Genomic DNA, 14,614 nt, shown 5'->3' on the forward strand with positions numbered 1-14,614 from the left:
TCCATCTAATCTTTTCCTCCCCCTTGCATACTTTCCAAGCCCTAGGTCACATCTCTCACTATGATAGCTATTAGAAAGCTTGGAAATGAGGGAGAACAAATGGAAAAGAGTCTGGGCTGGTCTAGGTGGGCAGGCCTCAGTAGATAACCTCTTAATTATAAGAAACCCTCCATTAATCCAGTGCCTCTGGGATCCTAAACACTGTGCTAAGTGCTTCCCAGGCATTATAGATCTTAATCCTCATAACGACCAGCTCCCTGAGGTGGGGCATTATTATCCCCATTTTACAGATGAGGAAGCTGTCTCAGAGAAGTTAAGTGACTAGCATAGTTAGCAAGTGGTAGAACTGGAATTCGAATCCAAGCCCAGGCTGTTCATTGCTCAGCCAATACTGCCTCCCTCTCAGCTTCTCTCGAAATAGCATTCAGAGGACACACACACAACTCTAGTGTAACACCCCAGAGCTGCCTCCCCACTCCAGGCTTCATGGCTTGCTGGACTCATTAGAGGGCTCAGGGCATGACCAGAATCAGAGGTGATTATACCCCAATGCCACCCACCAAGCCCTGCATCCTAATTTTCTGTGAACTGGACCACATACCAGTGCCCATGTTCCCTGCTGTCAGGCATGTATGCAGTCCCATGTCAACTCATGGATGTTAGAGCATCCTCAGAGCCGTGCTGACACACACACTTGCTGGCACCCAGGTTTCCCAGTTAGGACTGCACCAACAGCCTGCCTGGGCTGGGGTCACACACATGGGCCCTGTGCAACGTGCAGAACCTGTGAATATTTCATGCCTGGAGCTGGCAGCTGCCTCTCTTGCTCACACGTGTGCCTGATCTTCCCTCTCACACGATCCTTGTTTATTTGTTTAATGAATTATTTATCCATGGCCCCCACTTCCCTCCTGACCTCCCCCTTCCCCAGGCCCTAGCCTCCATGATTTATTGAACACGGCTCAGTTCTGTGGTTGCCACCTACCGTCCCAGAAGCTGCCTTGGGCCACACAGCCTGAGAGCTCCCTCTGTCCCACACCTGCTCAGCTCCCTGCTTCCTTGGCCCCTGAGGGATGGAGGAGAGTGAGGCATCATGTCAGAGTCCTCCCAGGAGCTGAGCTCAGTGCCCTGGGAGAGATCATGGCAGCCAGCAGTGTGCTAGCAAGCCCAAGGGTCACAGCCTGCAGGTAAGTAGGAGGAGGCCTGAAGCCCTGAAGACAGGACCAGCCCCATGGAGGGAGCTCCAATCTCCACAGAGGCCCTCATCCAACAGAGAGGTAGTTCAGGGCCCAGGCCTTAGACACCAGTTTTTCACACTATAGGTTGTGATCCACTGGGGATGGTAAAGTCAAGAAGTCAATTTTATGGGCCTCAACCAGCTTTTTATTTTACTGTTTTTAATTTTAAAACTAGAACAGCCGGGCGCGGTGGCTCAAGCCTGTAATCCCAGCACTTTGGGAGGCCGAGACGGGCAGATCACAAGGTCAGGAGATTGAGACCATCCTGGCTAACACGGTGAAACCCCGTCTCTACTAAAAAAATACAAAAAAACTAGCCGGGCGCGGTGGCGGGTGCCTGTAGTCCCAGCTACTCGGGAGGCTGAGGCAGGAGAATGGCGTGAACCCGGGAGGCAGAGCTTGCAGTGAGCCGAGATCCGGCCACTGCACTCCAGCCTGGGCGACAGAGCGAGACTCCGTCTCAAAAAAAAACCAAAAAAACAAAAAAAAAACTAGAACAGAGGAAAATATCATAGCGCATCCTCTGTAGTAAGGGTAAGTATTGTTTCATGAAACTTATTATTTCAGTTGAATACGTGTGTGTGTATGAGTGTGTGTGTATGAGAGTGTGTGTGTGTATGACAGAGTATGTGTGTGTGTGTGTGTTACTGAACTCCAATGCAAAATATAATCCTACTGTGGTGGATCACAGTCAGGAACAATTTGAGTTATAGTTACATGCAAACGTCTAGACCCCATCAATAGAGGCCTGGGTCCTTCCATGACACATGCCACAGAGAGAGGCCTGGGCCTTTAGATTAGGCCCCGGGCATGTGGACAGTGGCTCAGATCTTATACACAGGGACTCAGTCCCTAGAGAAGCCCAGAACTTATGAATAGAGGCCTATAGACAGACATAGGCATTATAGATAGAAGCACATATCCTGTAGACATAATTGCCATATAGGGTGGTATAGTTTATGCATAGCACAAAGGAGCCACCCAAGGGGAAGGGACATCAGCCCAAGCTCCCTCACTAAGACAGGGAGCCACATAGAGCCACCTCTCACTGAAGGAGGCAGCACCTTTGTTTTTGCACAAAGGCACCACTTGCCAAGAGATGCACCCTAGGGACTGAGCCTGCAAAGAAGGGTCCTTTTTCTAATTCACACAAAGGCCCAAATCAGCTAGCAGCCCTATGGATAGAGGCCCAGGTAGACAAAGCACTAGATCCCATGGACACAGGCCTAGCTAGGCCCTCTAGAGAGTATCTCAACTTCAAAACCAGAGGCTTCAACCCCATAGAGAGAGCTGCTTAAATCCTGTAGAGAGGGCTCCAGATTCTAAGAGAAGGGCTCAGTTATTATTGGAGGGTGGGTGTGGGGGTACAGATTCTAAAGAGTACCCAGACCCTAAAGAAAAAGGCCCAAATTCTTTTTTTTTTTTTTTTAGGTGGACAGGAAGTAGAATTTATTGGTGAATATTAAGAGGGGGCAGCACAGTGGAAGCCCTCATGAGTGCAGGGCCTGCCACTTGTCCAGAGCGCCACGATTGGGAACGTACTTGACCCATCTGGGATGAGCCGCTTCTCAGCCACCATGTCTTCAAATTCATTAGCATTGAACTTGGTGAAGCCCCACTTCTTTGAGATGTGGATCTTCTGGCGGCTGGGGAGTTTGAACTTGGCCCTGCACAGGGCCTCAATCACATGCTCCTTGTTCTGCAGCTTGGTGCAGATGGGCATAACTTGGCCAATGTGAACCCTGGTCACAGTGCCCTGGGGCTTTCCAATGGCATCTCGCATGCCTGTTTGGAGCCTACACTGGGGTAGTGCAAGGTCAGAAACATGAACATCCATCTGAAAGGACTGTCTCCAAGGTCCCTTAGAGCAACCCATACAACAAACAGGCTGCATCACTACCAGGGAAGCTGCTGTTTACAGCCATTGCACACTGGGCCCCCATGAGGAAAGGAACTCAGTCAGCTTAATTGGCTGCAGGAAAAGGCCCAAATTCTTAAGCAGAACCTAGATTCGATAAACAGGGATATAACTTTTCTAAAATGGAATTTAAAGTCCTAGACCAAACAAGCAAGTTCCTGTTCACTATCAATATGGGCAGTGTCTCTGCCAACTGTGGGCCCCTACAGAGAGAAGCTGACCTTGTGGAGCAGGGAATATGATTTGAGTGGAGGGGGCTGGGATTTGTGGCACCTGGAGTAAGCAGGTTAGCATCATTTGGGTGAAAAAAATCTCTCTGGGGATGAGGAGCCTGGAGGGAGGGAGAGCTGTTTGCAAAGTTCCCCACTCCCATCCCAAGGGGCCTAATTTGTTTGCTGGCTCCTGAGAAGGATGAAGAGATCTCCTGGGGTGGAGAGGAGCCCAAAGAAGACAGAGCCTACTCTCACCTGGCAGCAGTCAGACACACAGCCTATTCTGGATAGCACAGCCCCTACCCCCAGCCTAGCACGTAAGGCTGACTTGTGGTCAAGACCCTATCCTGCCACAGATAAGCAGATGCGGGGCGGGGCGGGGGGGGGGGGGGGGGGTTGCCTGCATGTTCCCTTTCCTGAAGGATAGAAGCAAAGTAGCAGCATGCCTGTCTACCTGGACACAGGTGGGTTGGCTTGCGTTCTGAGAACCCAGTTAGGCCTGGTTCCACCTGGTCTGGGCCTCTCCAAAAGAGAAGAGATAAAGGGCGGATAGCCCTAGGTCTGGTTTCTGAACCCTTTTCCTGAACTTCTACTTCCTAGGAAGAGAGGAGAGCAAGGAACTGTGTGTGTCGGGATGCATATGGATTTGTGTGTGTGTTGTGTGTGGATGGATATAGGTGTGTGCTAAGGTGTCGCTGTGCCTGGGTTTCTCCAGATCTCTAGCAGTCTGACTATGCCCTTTCCTATATGTGTCTGGAAGGTGTGGCTGTGTGTCCACATGTCGGTGTCAGGCGTCTGTGTCTGAAGAGGCTCTGCCTTTGGGTGACTGTGTCTTTTTTCCTGAATGTGTGTGTGTGATGTGTGTGCTTGGGTGTCACTGTGAGGACAATGAGTGTGGTGAGAGCTGGAACACAAGGTGCTCTGCCCTCTGACTCAGGATCAGCGTCTCTGAGAGTAGGAGTGAGAATGCCTGGGGACACCCCTGGCTGCCCCAGGAGGGGCCCTGCCTAAGTGCCAGTAAGGAATCCTCTGTAGGTGTCCAGGGAACCCTGCTTTGCCCCAGCTGACTCTCTCCTTGACCCCCTCCTGCGCCTTGGGTTCTGGACCGCTGAAGGCTCTTACAGCACCTAGTATTGATATTCTGGGGGGCTGAGCTCTTTTACTCTGCCTGCAAGAAAACAAGCCTCATTCTCAGCTGGGGGCTTCAGGTCACCAGCTGTCAGGGCCTTGGTGCCAGCTGAGGACTTCTCCACCACCCTTCTGTGCCCACCTGAGTCCTCATGCACACGGGAAAAGGGGGCATGGACGCAGCAGAGGACCACAGTGTTCAGAAGGGAAGGGAGTCCAGCCCTACTTACTAAGAGGTCCTGGATCCCCAGCTTCTTCTCAAGTCTGCTTCTTCCCCCCATTCCCAGAGATGAATGGGCTTCCCTGAGGTCCAGATCCTTATCCTGGGTTCCCAAATCCTTCTGGGAAATTCAGCCTGGGGAGCAAAAGGCCCAGGACCAGTTGTAGCAAACTGAACCCAAGAGGGAGAGGCGAGGCATGCGCTGGTCTTTCCAGGGGGGTAGCACCGTCCCCAGCTCCCACGCGTCGCGCGCTCCCGGCCGGAGCGGGATGGGACCTGTCGGGGGCGCGCCAGGGGCGGGGCTTCGGGGGCGCGCCCAGGAGGGCGGAGGGAAGGGCTGGGGGCGTGGCCTAAGGCTGGGGGCCGGCGGCGGCGGCAGCAGGGAGCTGGGAAGCGCAGAAGCCGGGAGCGCGGGGCTCAGTCGGGGGGCGGCGGCGGCGGCGGCTCCGGGGATGGCGGCGGCTCCGCTGCTGCTGCTGCTGCTGCTCGTGCCTGTGCCGCTGCTGCCGCTGCTGGCCCAAGGGCCCGGAGGGGCGCTGGGAAACCGGCATGCGGTGTACTGGAACAGCTCCAACCAGCAGTGAGTCGGGGACCCTGGGAGTCCGCGCGTCCGGTGTCAGTGAGATGGGGAGCCGGTGGGCCCGAGAAGTCCTGGGGGATCCCGGGGTGGGAGTCCTGGGAGACCAGAGCTGGGGACTGGGAGGGGACAGAGAGGGGGACGCACTCTGTGGGCGTCTAGGAAACTCGGGGGTGTCTGAAGAGGCTGTTGGGCTATAGTAAGGAGCGCTCGGGCCGTGCGGAGGAGGCTGCTGGAGGGGTCCCCACCCCATCTTGGCTTCTCCCCGCACCCGCCGCTGGAATAGCATGGCCCTGTCCCATAGTCCCCCCAGTTGGGCTGGGGTTTGGGGGTAGCGGTGTGCTGGGGATAGGCCGCTGCATTTTTGGGCCCAGGGATGACCTGTTTTTGGCCATGAGGGCTTCCAGGGGTTCTGTCTAGGACTCCTGCTTTTAAAAGTGGGGTCCAGAGCTGAGGCAGGGAGTCCGACCGAGCACCTCCCTAGAAGGAAGGCAAATGGGTTGTCTTGGTTGTGTGGATAAGCCCCGCTGGGGTGAGCTAGGGCTGGGTCGCCGAGTTGGGGGGCCCTAGGAATGCTGCTTGGTTAGGATGGGAACGTGGGGTACCGGCGAGAGGGAAGGAGGCAGAGAGATGTCGGTGTGTCACACACGCACACACACGCCCGGGCTGGGGACGGCGAATGGCTCCAAGTGTGAGCGGGCGTGCGCGGCTGTCAGTGTGCGTGTGTGTCTGAGTGTGTGATTTGTGTGTCTGCGTCGGCGATCGTCTGGGGGTGGGAGCGGGCGGCGGGTCGGGGAAGGGGCTGCGGTCGCTGTCCGCGCGGCAGGCTGCGTCTGGGCTGGGGTGGCTGTTGGCGCCGCCGCGGTCTGGGCGGGTGTCAGGGCGGCCGTGTGGTTTCCCGGGGTGTGTGGCGCGGCGGCCGGGTGCTGGCTGCGGGGCCGGGTCCTCATTCTGCTCAGTCCTTGCTGCCCTTGTCTTCTCCTCCCTGCCAAGCCGCCGTGTGTATCACCCTGGCCACCTTAGTGTGTGTCTGTGTTGGTAGGGGGGGATCCCTGGGGACGCGGGGGTCACTGTCACACCTGCCCGGGCGGTGGCGGCAGCACTGCCTCTGGCTCCCCACCCCAGGGACCGACCAGGGAGCAAATGGCCAGACCCCAGGGGAGGGGACCGGGAGGGCCAGGCGGCCGCGACCCCCCAACCTTTCGGAGGAGGGGCTGCCGCTCGCCGCTCCGCTCTTTGTTGTTTGGGGCTCCGCGCCTCCGTTTGGGGCTCCGCGCCTCCCCCTCTCTCCCTCCTCGCGCCCGGAGTGTCAGACTGGGGGTGGGGATGAGCCAACGACGCCCCCCTCTCGCTTCCCATGGAAACCTCGGGGGTGGGGACGTGGCCCCTCCCCCCCGGAGCGGGACTCCAAGAACTCCGGGGGGGCGCTGGGGGCTGACTTTCCAGCTCTATCTAGCTCAGCCCCCTCCCCCAGACTCACACGTCCGCCCCCCACCCCGCTAGAGTCTGGCGGGGAGTGAAGAGCTCGCAGGTGAGGGGCCCCGGGTTCCCCGCCACCCTTGGAGCACCTCAGCGTTCTTAGGGGAAGCCAGAGCAGGGGAGGATGCGGGAATAGGTTTGGTGGGGGGAGGTGTTGATCAGGTTCCCCTCCCCCGCATACACCTGGGCGCAGGTGAAAGCTCAGGGAGCGGGTGGGGGAGCCCGGGTTCCGGGAGCCTCCCTTCTGTCCTCTCTATTCCGTGCGGGCCTGAGCCGGCAGAGGTAGAAGGGGGCGCACACTGGGCCAGGAGTCTGCCGCCGCCCCCGCCTCGCTTCCCGGGCCTTTGTTGCCGCTGCGCCCGGGCTCCCCGGCTCCCTCACTGCGGCAGCCGCGGCCCCATAAATCGTGAGAGCGACGTGCTCCGGAGCCGAGAGTGGAGAGGGCCGGGTAGCTGGGGGCGGGGCCGACCGAGCCACGGGCTCCCGCGCCCCCTCCCCCTAGTCACGTGAGCTGGGCTCCTGGCTCCCACCTCCCGTCACGTGCGGAGGGTCTCTGCCCCTTGGGGTCACGTGGGGAGGGTCTTGCGACCCCGCCTCCTTGGGGTCACGTGGGAAGGTGCTGATGGGACACGTGCATCGGCCTCCTTTGACAAACCTGGGGACAGTGCCCTGCACACCGGCCACGACCTAGCCCTCTGCCCCCCACTCAGTACTTCTGTTTAGTCCCGTGGAATAGGAGAGACCTGTTCCCAATCTGGCCCAGAAACTAGGGGTGGGGGGACTGTATTGGAGGGATGCATTAGAGTGTGAGGTCGAGGAGTCCCCTAAGCCCGCAATCGAACTTGGTGAGGCGGGTTGGGACGGCCGATGGCCAAATATATGCCCCCTGGCCTGTGTTTCATTTCTTTGCAGAGCTGAGCAAGGATGTTGGTATTCGCCCCTGTCTCAAGGAGCCTCAGGAGCATCTTTCTATATAGCTGTCTCTCTACTTATCTCTGAAACGCTTCTGTTGCTGATCTCTGTTTCATTCATACATTCATTCAACAAATATTTATTGAGGCTCTACTACGTCCCTGATGGTCTTTCTCTGTGTTTTCTCCCAGTCTCTGAGTCTCAGCCCTGCACCCTTCCCTGTCTCTGCTTCTCTCCTTTGCGTCTCTGTCTCCGTCTCCGCTGTCTGTGGGCCTCTCTGGCCTGCCTGTCTCTCCTGTTCTCCAAGACTCTCGGTTCTCGTTCTCTTCCCTGCCTCTCTCGGTTTCTGGCTTCTCTCGCGCGCCGTGTCTCCCTTCCTTTCCCCTTTTAGTGAATCCGGCCTCTGCTAACCTCCCCTCTCGGTGTGTGTCTCCGCCTCACTCCGTCTCTGTGTCTCGCTTTCGGCGGGTCTCTCGCTCCTCTCCGCCGCTGCAGATCAATAAACCTTCGCCGCCGCCGCCGCCGCCGCTGTCGCAGGGAGGAGGGGCGGAGGTGTCGGGCGCGCTGATTCTCCCCTACCCGACGCGGCCCAGGGAAGCCTTGCGCCCAGACCCGGGCTGACCAGACTGGGACGGACGGGGCGCCGAAGCCCAGGGCGCCTGAGGGGCGCAGGGGTGTCAGCGTGCAACCGCCGCCCCTGGAGCCTTCCAGCCACCACCGCCACCACCCTCAAAGCCCGGGCGCGCGGACCCCACGCCGCGCACACGTGGTCCGGCCTCGCCTGCTGGAGCGGGCGGCGCGCAGTCTCGGGGACGCGCGCTAGAGGGAAGAGGAACCCGGGTCTACGTTCTTCTTCCATCCCTTTAACTCTGCAGCCCGGCATCTAAGGCCGGGGCTGCGGGTGGGGGGATGGCGAGAATTTGACAAGTTCAGGGCCCCCTGGGATCCCTTCCCTACTCTCTGGTCTTGTTAGACACCCTGTTTACTGCCCTAATTGCTCCGGGCTAGGGGAGAAGTTTGCTCCTTCCCCGCTCCACCCCCCTGCCCCCTCCGCGGACACTCCAGGTTAAGTGAGGCCAGGCGCGGCCCGGCAGGGCACTGAAAGAGACAGAGAGGTGTCGGGATGCGCCTCAGAAGCGGTGAGAGTCGGGAGAGACCGAAATAACGGGGTGAGAGGGTACCCCCTCCAAATGGGGTGTGTCGGCATTCGCCTTTCTGCAAGACAGGCGAGAGGCTATAGGGGATGAAGTGGAATAAGAAGAGAGAACAGTACGAAGGGGCAGAGCACAGCCCGGTCCCCAGGTCCCAGGCCACCCCCACCCTTCCGCAGGAGATGCGGCCCTGGAGGCGGGGTTAGCTGCGGAGCTTCGCAGGGGCCCAGCGGCACCTCTCTCTCCGCACTACCAGGGAGAGGGAGGGAGGATGACAGATTCAATTAAAGTGCCCAAGCCATGCAGACACGTTGGGTCTCCAAAGAGTTGTGACTGGGAATTCCTTGGCTCCCACCCCGTTTGTCCCCGTGCCCTCTGTGTACCAACTGGGCCCAGCCACCCCACCGGCAGGTCTTTCTCTCACCCAGCCTTGGGGGGGCATTTCAGGGGCTGTTCCTGCCACACAGCGCAGGAGTACTTAACAGATAGCTTCCCTTCACCTGTGGTCGCCCTGCAATCTTTTTTATAAGACTAGTCCTGCCCTGTTGAGGAAATGAAATTACCTGTAGGAATACCTTGGGTGTTGGCTTCCTCCCTGCTGGAATGGGGTGTGTTGTAGGGGGAACTGGGCGGTACAGCAGGGAGGGGCTGCTTCAGAGTGGGACTGGAAACATGGGTGAGGCTCAGAGACAGAGATCCCAGTGTGGCTGTGCAGCTGCTCCAGACCTGGCACCCTCACCGCTGGCGGCCCCCTCCCCAAGGCCTGAGGGGAGGAACAGACTATGGGGTTGGCAATGGACAGGCAAGCCTAGGATGGCAGCTTGGAGCCAGGCCTGGTCTAACCCGTTTTCCTGCTCCCAGTGCCCCAGGCCGAGACTCCTGCCCACCTGAGTGCCAGGGCAAGGGAGGGGCCTGAGTGACCCATTACTCCCATGGGAATGGAGTGGGGCTGATGGCATTCCTGATGACCCAAGGAGGCTGTGCCAATTCTTACTGTACCTAAACATCAGCTCTCTGCCTGCCTCACTGCCAGGCTTGGAATGGGTTGCTGGTGGAGGGGACAGCACAGGCAAAGCCAAGGAAGTGGGGTCAGCGAGGAGGGACCTTCAAGGCCCCACCGCATGCAGAAGCCTCCACGCTCATTTCTTTAATGCATCTAATTACTGTTTGGGGAACTGGGTGGTGCCTGGTGACACGGGGAGCCAGTCTCTCCCCTCAGGGAGCTCACAGGGACTAGGGACCCCGTGATTTGACATTTTGCCAAGGACCCCATGCCTTCCTGTGTCCACCACTCTCCTGGCACTGCCAAGATATGTGTATTCTTACCCTAAAGAAATTAGGGAAAACCCCTGCCCCCTCTCCATTCAGAGGTTTCTCCATCCCCACACCGCTCAGTACCGCCATCGAGGATGTTAAGACCAACACTTTGATGGTGACTAGCAAGGCAGGTGGGGATTACAAGGGACCCAGCATCTGCTTCTGTGTCCCAAAGAGGGATCAGGGAAATAAGAGGCACAGCCATCTTGTCTAGGCCCTGTGCCCACTGCTCTGCCCAGCATCATTAAGGGGGGCCTTTGTGCCAGGTTGAGGAAGGAGGTGCACATTGCACAATGAGACAGAAGTTTGGGCTGGTTGGCATGATGCCACGTGGAGTCTTGGTGCTGAGTCCCTTAGCGCCCTCATGTGTTTAAAGTTCCTGGGAGCCTAATTGTCCTTGGCCTCAGGGTGGGGTCTCTGTCACGGGACTCTGTCAAGGTACAGAAGTCAGTGATACTGTAGTATGGGGAGGGCAGGGAGAGACCCCCAGATTGGTGGGGTCAACCAATACTGGCATGCGGGCCAGCACACATACAGCCCAGCTTTTCTGTGTGTCTGCCTCCTATGAGTGGGCGGTGGACATATTTGTGTGTGTGCCATAGAACTTATGCATGTATATGCATGAAGCCGCCATACATGCGTCTGTAAGGGCAGGTCCTGTTGGACTGGCCCCGGGGGTGGACTGGCAGCCGCAGGGAAGCATGGTGGGAGAAGCGATTGAGGGTGTGTGTGTCCCTCGGAAGGGATCCCTCCCACGTTCACCCTTGGCTTCCATCCCTCCCATCCCTCCTCCCGGCTGCTGAATTATGGGGGATGGACGGAGGAAATCCGGGCCTGGGTCTGGGAGTCGCTGGGGCCTGCGCCGTTTCTGTGGCAACCAAAGCGTACGCTCCCTTCTTCCCTCCGCCCCTCTCCCTCGCCTCCTTTTCTTTGGAGGCAGGCCGGGCTTCCCTGCGCCTTTGCTACCCTCTGGTGGCCAACAGGAGAAGGACAGACCAAGAAGGAGGGCACGGAAGGAGAGTTAGGGGAGCGGCGGCACTAGGGCCCCGGGGGCAGAGACAGGGCTGAGCCGCGAGGAAGCTCGGAGGAAAAGTCAGGAGGCTACCCGGACCCTGGGGAGGGGCTGCGGAGCGGTCAGATGGAAAGCGGCTTTGCTCTGGGGTTTCTTCTCTCTGAGCCGCTTCCTCTTCCCCACAGCCTGCGGCGAGAGGGCTACACCGTGCAGGTGAATGTGAACGACTATCTGGATATTTACTGCCCGCACTATAACAGCTCGGGGGTGGGCCCCGGGGCGGGTCCGGGGCCCGGAGGCGGGGCAGAGCAGTACGTGCTGTACATGGTGAGCCGCAACGGCTACCGCACCTGCAACGCCAGCCAGGGCTTCAAGCGCTGGGAGTGCAACCGGCCGCACGCCCCGCACAGCCCCATCAAGTTCTCGGAGAAGTTCCAGCGCTACAGCGCCTTCTCGCTAGGTTACGAGTTCCACGCCGGCCACGAGTACTACTACATCTGTGAGTGACGGCGGCCGGGCGGGCAGGTCTGAACGCGAGAGTCTGAGTGACAGCCGGGGGGTGGAGCCCCGAGGCTCCGGGGCGGGGCCGGCTCGGCGGGCTCCAGGTCTCGCGGCTGAGAGATCCGGGAGAAGGCGTGGGCACGGGGCGCCTCAGGGGTTCAGCTTAGACGAGGTCGTGGGGCCAAGAGAGGAGTTTGGTGACAGTCCCAAGTTTGGGCTGCGGAGAATCGCTGTTTCTGTGAGGGACATTCCGGGGTTGGAACATCAGGGATCCCAGTTTCTTAAGGAATGGGATCAAAGGGGCTTCTGGGGCCGACGGCAGAGCTACAGTGACCTGTGTCCAAAGGGTAGGGGAGCTCCTGAAGGAGACCGCCCGACGGGGACAGTTTGAAGGGGGTGAGAAATAGAGCCGTCGAGGGAGGGCACAGGGCACGAATTGGGCGAAAGTGACTCGGGCCCTGTCTCCTCCCCAGCCACGCCCACTCACAACTTGCATTGGAAGTGTCTGAGGATGAAGGTGTTCGTCTGCTGCGCCTCCAGTGAGTAGACTCGGCTCCGAGCCGCGCCCCCATCCTCAGCTCCCTGCTTTGGGGCTCCCCTGGCTTCCTGGGGGTGGGGGTGGAGGGCACAGGTGAGGGGGGCTTGCTCCCCAGCCGTAGCAAGGGGAGGGAATCCTGGCCCTGACTCTCCCCTCCTCTCTCCCCACCCGCACCCCACCCCGCAGCATCGCACTCCGGGGAGAAGCCGGTCCCCACTCTCCCCCAGTTCACCATGGGCCCCAATGTGAAGATCAACGTGCTGGGTGAGTCTGCGCAGCGCCCTCTGGTGGCCACTGCTGGAACCGCAGCCCCCCACCCCGGTGCCTGCTCACCTCGCATGCCTTTCCCGGGGGCACTGATCCTTCCTACCCCGTGGGTGATCACGTCCCTGGCTCCACTGCTGCTGCCGCTGCCGCGTGCCCCTGCCCTGGCGCGCAACCCAGCCCTCACCAGTCTGTCTATTCCTCTGTCCACAGAAGACTTTGAGGGAGAGAACCCTCAGGTGCCCAAGCTTGAGAAGAGCATCAGCGGGACCAGCCCCAAACGGGAACACTTGCCCCTGGCCGTGGGCATCGCCTTCTTCCTCATGACGTTCTTGGCCTCCTAGCTCTGCCCCCTCCCCTGGCGGGGAGAGATGGGGCGGGGTTTGGAAGGACCAGGGAGCCTTTGGCCTCTCCAAGGGAAGCCTAGTAATGGGGCCTAGACCCCTCCTCCAGTGGCTAGAAGTGGGGCCTGCACCATACATCTGTGCCCGCCCCCTCTACCCCTTACCCCCAGGTAGGGCACTGTAGTGGACCAAGCACAGGGACAGCCATGGGTCCCAGGTGGCCTTGTGGCTCTGGTAATGTTTGGTACCCAACTTGGAGGCCAAAAAGGGCAGTGCTCAGGACTCCCTGGCCCCTGGTACCTTTCCCTGACTCCTGGTGCCCTCTCCCTTTGTCCCCCCAGAGAGATATATGCCCCCAGAGAGAGCAAATCGAAGCATGGGAGGCACCCCCATTGCTCTCCTCCAGGGGCAGAACATGGGGAGGGGACTAGATGGGCAAGGGGCAGCACTGCCTGCTGCCTCCTTCCCCTGTTTACAGCAATAAGCACGTCCTCCTCCCCCACTCCCACTTCCAGGATTGTGGTTTGGATTGAAACCAAGTTTACAAGTAGTCACCCCTGGGGGGGCGGGCAGTGGACAAGGATGGCAAGGGGTGGGCATTGGGGTGCCAGGCAGGCATGTACAGACTCTATATCTCTATATATAATGTACAGACAGACAGAGTCCCTTCCCTCCTTAACCCCCTGACCTTTCTTGACTTCCCCTTCCAGCTTCAGACCCCTTCCCCACCAGGCTAGGCCCCCCACACCTGGGGGACCCCCTGGCCCCTCTTTCGTCTTCTGTGAAGACAGGACCTATGCAACGCACAGACACTTTTGGAGACCGTAAAACAACAGCGCCCCCTCCCTTCCAGCCCTGAGCCGGGAACCATCTCCCAGGACCTTGCCCTGCTCACCCTATGTGGTCCCACCCATCCTCCTGGGCCTTTTTCAAGTGCTTTGGCTGTGACTTTCATACTCTGCTCTTAGTCTAAAAAAAATAAACTGGAGATAAAAATAACTGAGTGTGTGTGATTTCAAGGGGCCATCACCCTTCTGTTACACTGGTTAAACCCCACAGGTCACAGGGCCTGGGTAGGAGAGGGAATTCTGGGGCCAAAGAGTCACAACAGGGTGTTCAGACCTTGTTCTGGGGCTCATCTTCTTTACAAAGGCAATGCTGCATGGAAAGAGTAACAGGCCTCCCGGCAGGGCCTGGTTCACTTTGGGCAAATCACTCAACCTCTCTGATTCTCAGGTATCCCACCAGAAAAACTGGTTGTGGTATCACTCTGTCAGGGTTGGTGTAGGGATTAAATGACGTAAGGAGTTAAAGGCTCCATCAATTATGGTTTCCACCTTTTCTTCCCCTTCCATTCTGTAGTTGAGGTTCTTGACTGGGGTCTATGGATTTCAGGGGATTTGAGAACCTAGACAAAAAAAAATCTTTATTTTCACTCGCCTATAACTAAAATTTAACATTCTCTTGTGTGCTTGGGCAGCAAGCCATAGTAGTATTAATAGTACCTGTGACTTTGTAACCAGAAATCACAGATGTTTTCAGGCTGCATTATAGTTGTTGAAGATGTCTCAAAATACCATTTACACTCATCAGTACTTTGAAATGATCATAGTTGTTAGACCTTCCTCATTTTTAATGTGTAAATAAGAAAGCATATATATTACTATATCAATAAATGTAGATGTTTTGATAACGTTCAATATAATCAGCTTCCTTTATAACCCTTTGTAATTTTACTCATTTCAAACATTATGCCCAAGGGGCTGTGAGTTTGCTGGGGCTGGGGCTGCTCATAACTACACC

The 14,614-nt window shown here is 58.0% G+C and overlaps 1 protein-coding gene, 1 non-coding gene and 1 pseudogene across 4 annotated transcripts; 1 reads left to right on the forward strand and 2 right to left on the reverse strand.

Moving 5' to 3' along the window:
• Positions 1–2,728: 2,728 nt before the first annotated feature.
• Positions 2,729–4,671, reverse strand: LOC112619938 (annotated as a pseudogene).
• LOC112615926 lies at positions 3,083–3,216 on the reverse strand. Its single transcript, XR_003117510.1, has one exon. It is a non-coding gene; the product is annotated as a small nucleolar RNA SNORA70 (small nucleolar RNA).
• A 385-nt stretch (positions 4,672–5,056) lies between the features above and the next one.
• Positions 5,057–13,810, forward strand: EFNA3 (ephrin A3). Of its 3 annotated transcripts, none has more exons than XM_025365895.1 (5): positions 5,057–5,296; positions 11,350–11,663; positions 12,139–12,204; positions 12,390–12,471; positions 12,684–13,810. In XM_025365895.1, exons 1-5 carry the CDS (start codon positions 5,169–5,171, stop codon positions 12,688–12,690), a joined length of 597 nt encoding a protein of 198 aa, XP_025221680.1. In that variant the 5' UTR covers positions 5,057–5,168; the 3' UTR covers positions 12,691–13,810. The 3 variants fall into 3 exon arrangements, with proteins under 3 accessions (XP_025221680.1, XP_025220343.1, XP_025221006.1); XM_025364558.1 differs by having other exon boundaries at positions 12,390–12,467; positions 12,681–13,810; XM_025365221.1 differs by lacking the exon at positions 12,390–12,471 and having other exon boundaries at positions 12,681–13,810.
• The last annotated feature ends 804 nt before the right edge of the window (positions 13,811–14,614 follow it).

Source organism: Theropithecus gelada, chromosome 1, assembly GCF_003255815.1.
Source record: "Theropithecus gelada isolate Dixy chromosome 1, Tgel_1.0, whole genome shotgun sequence".
Taxonomy (NCBI): domain Eukaryota; kingdom Metazoa; phylum Chordata; class Mammalia; order Primates; family Cercopithecidae; genus Theropithecus; species Theropithecus gelada.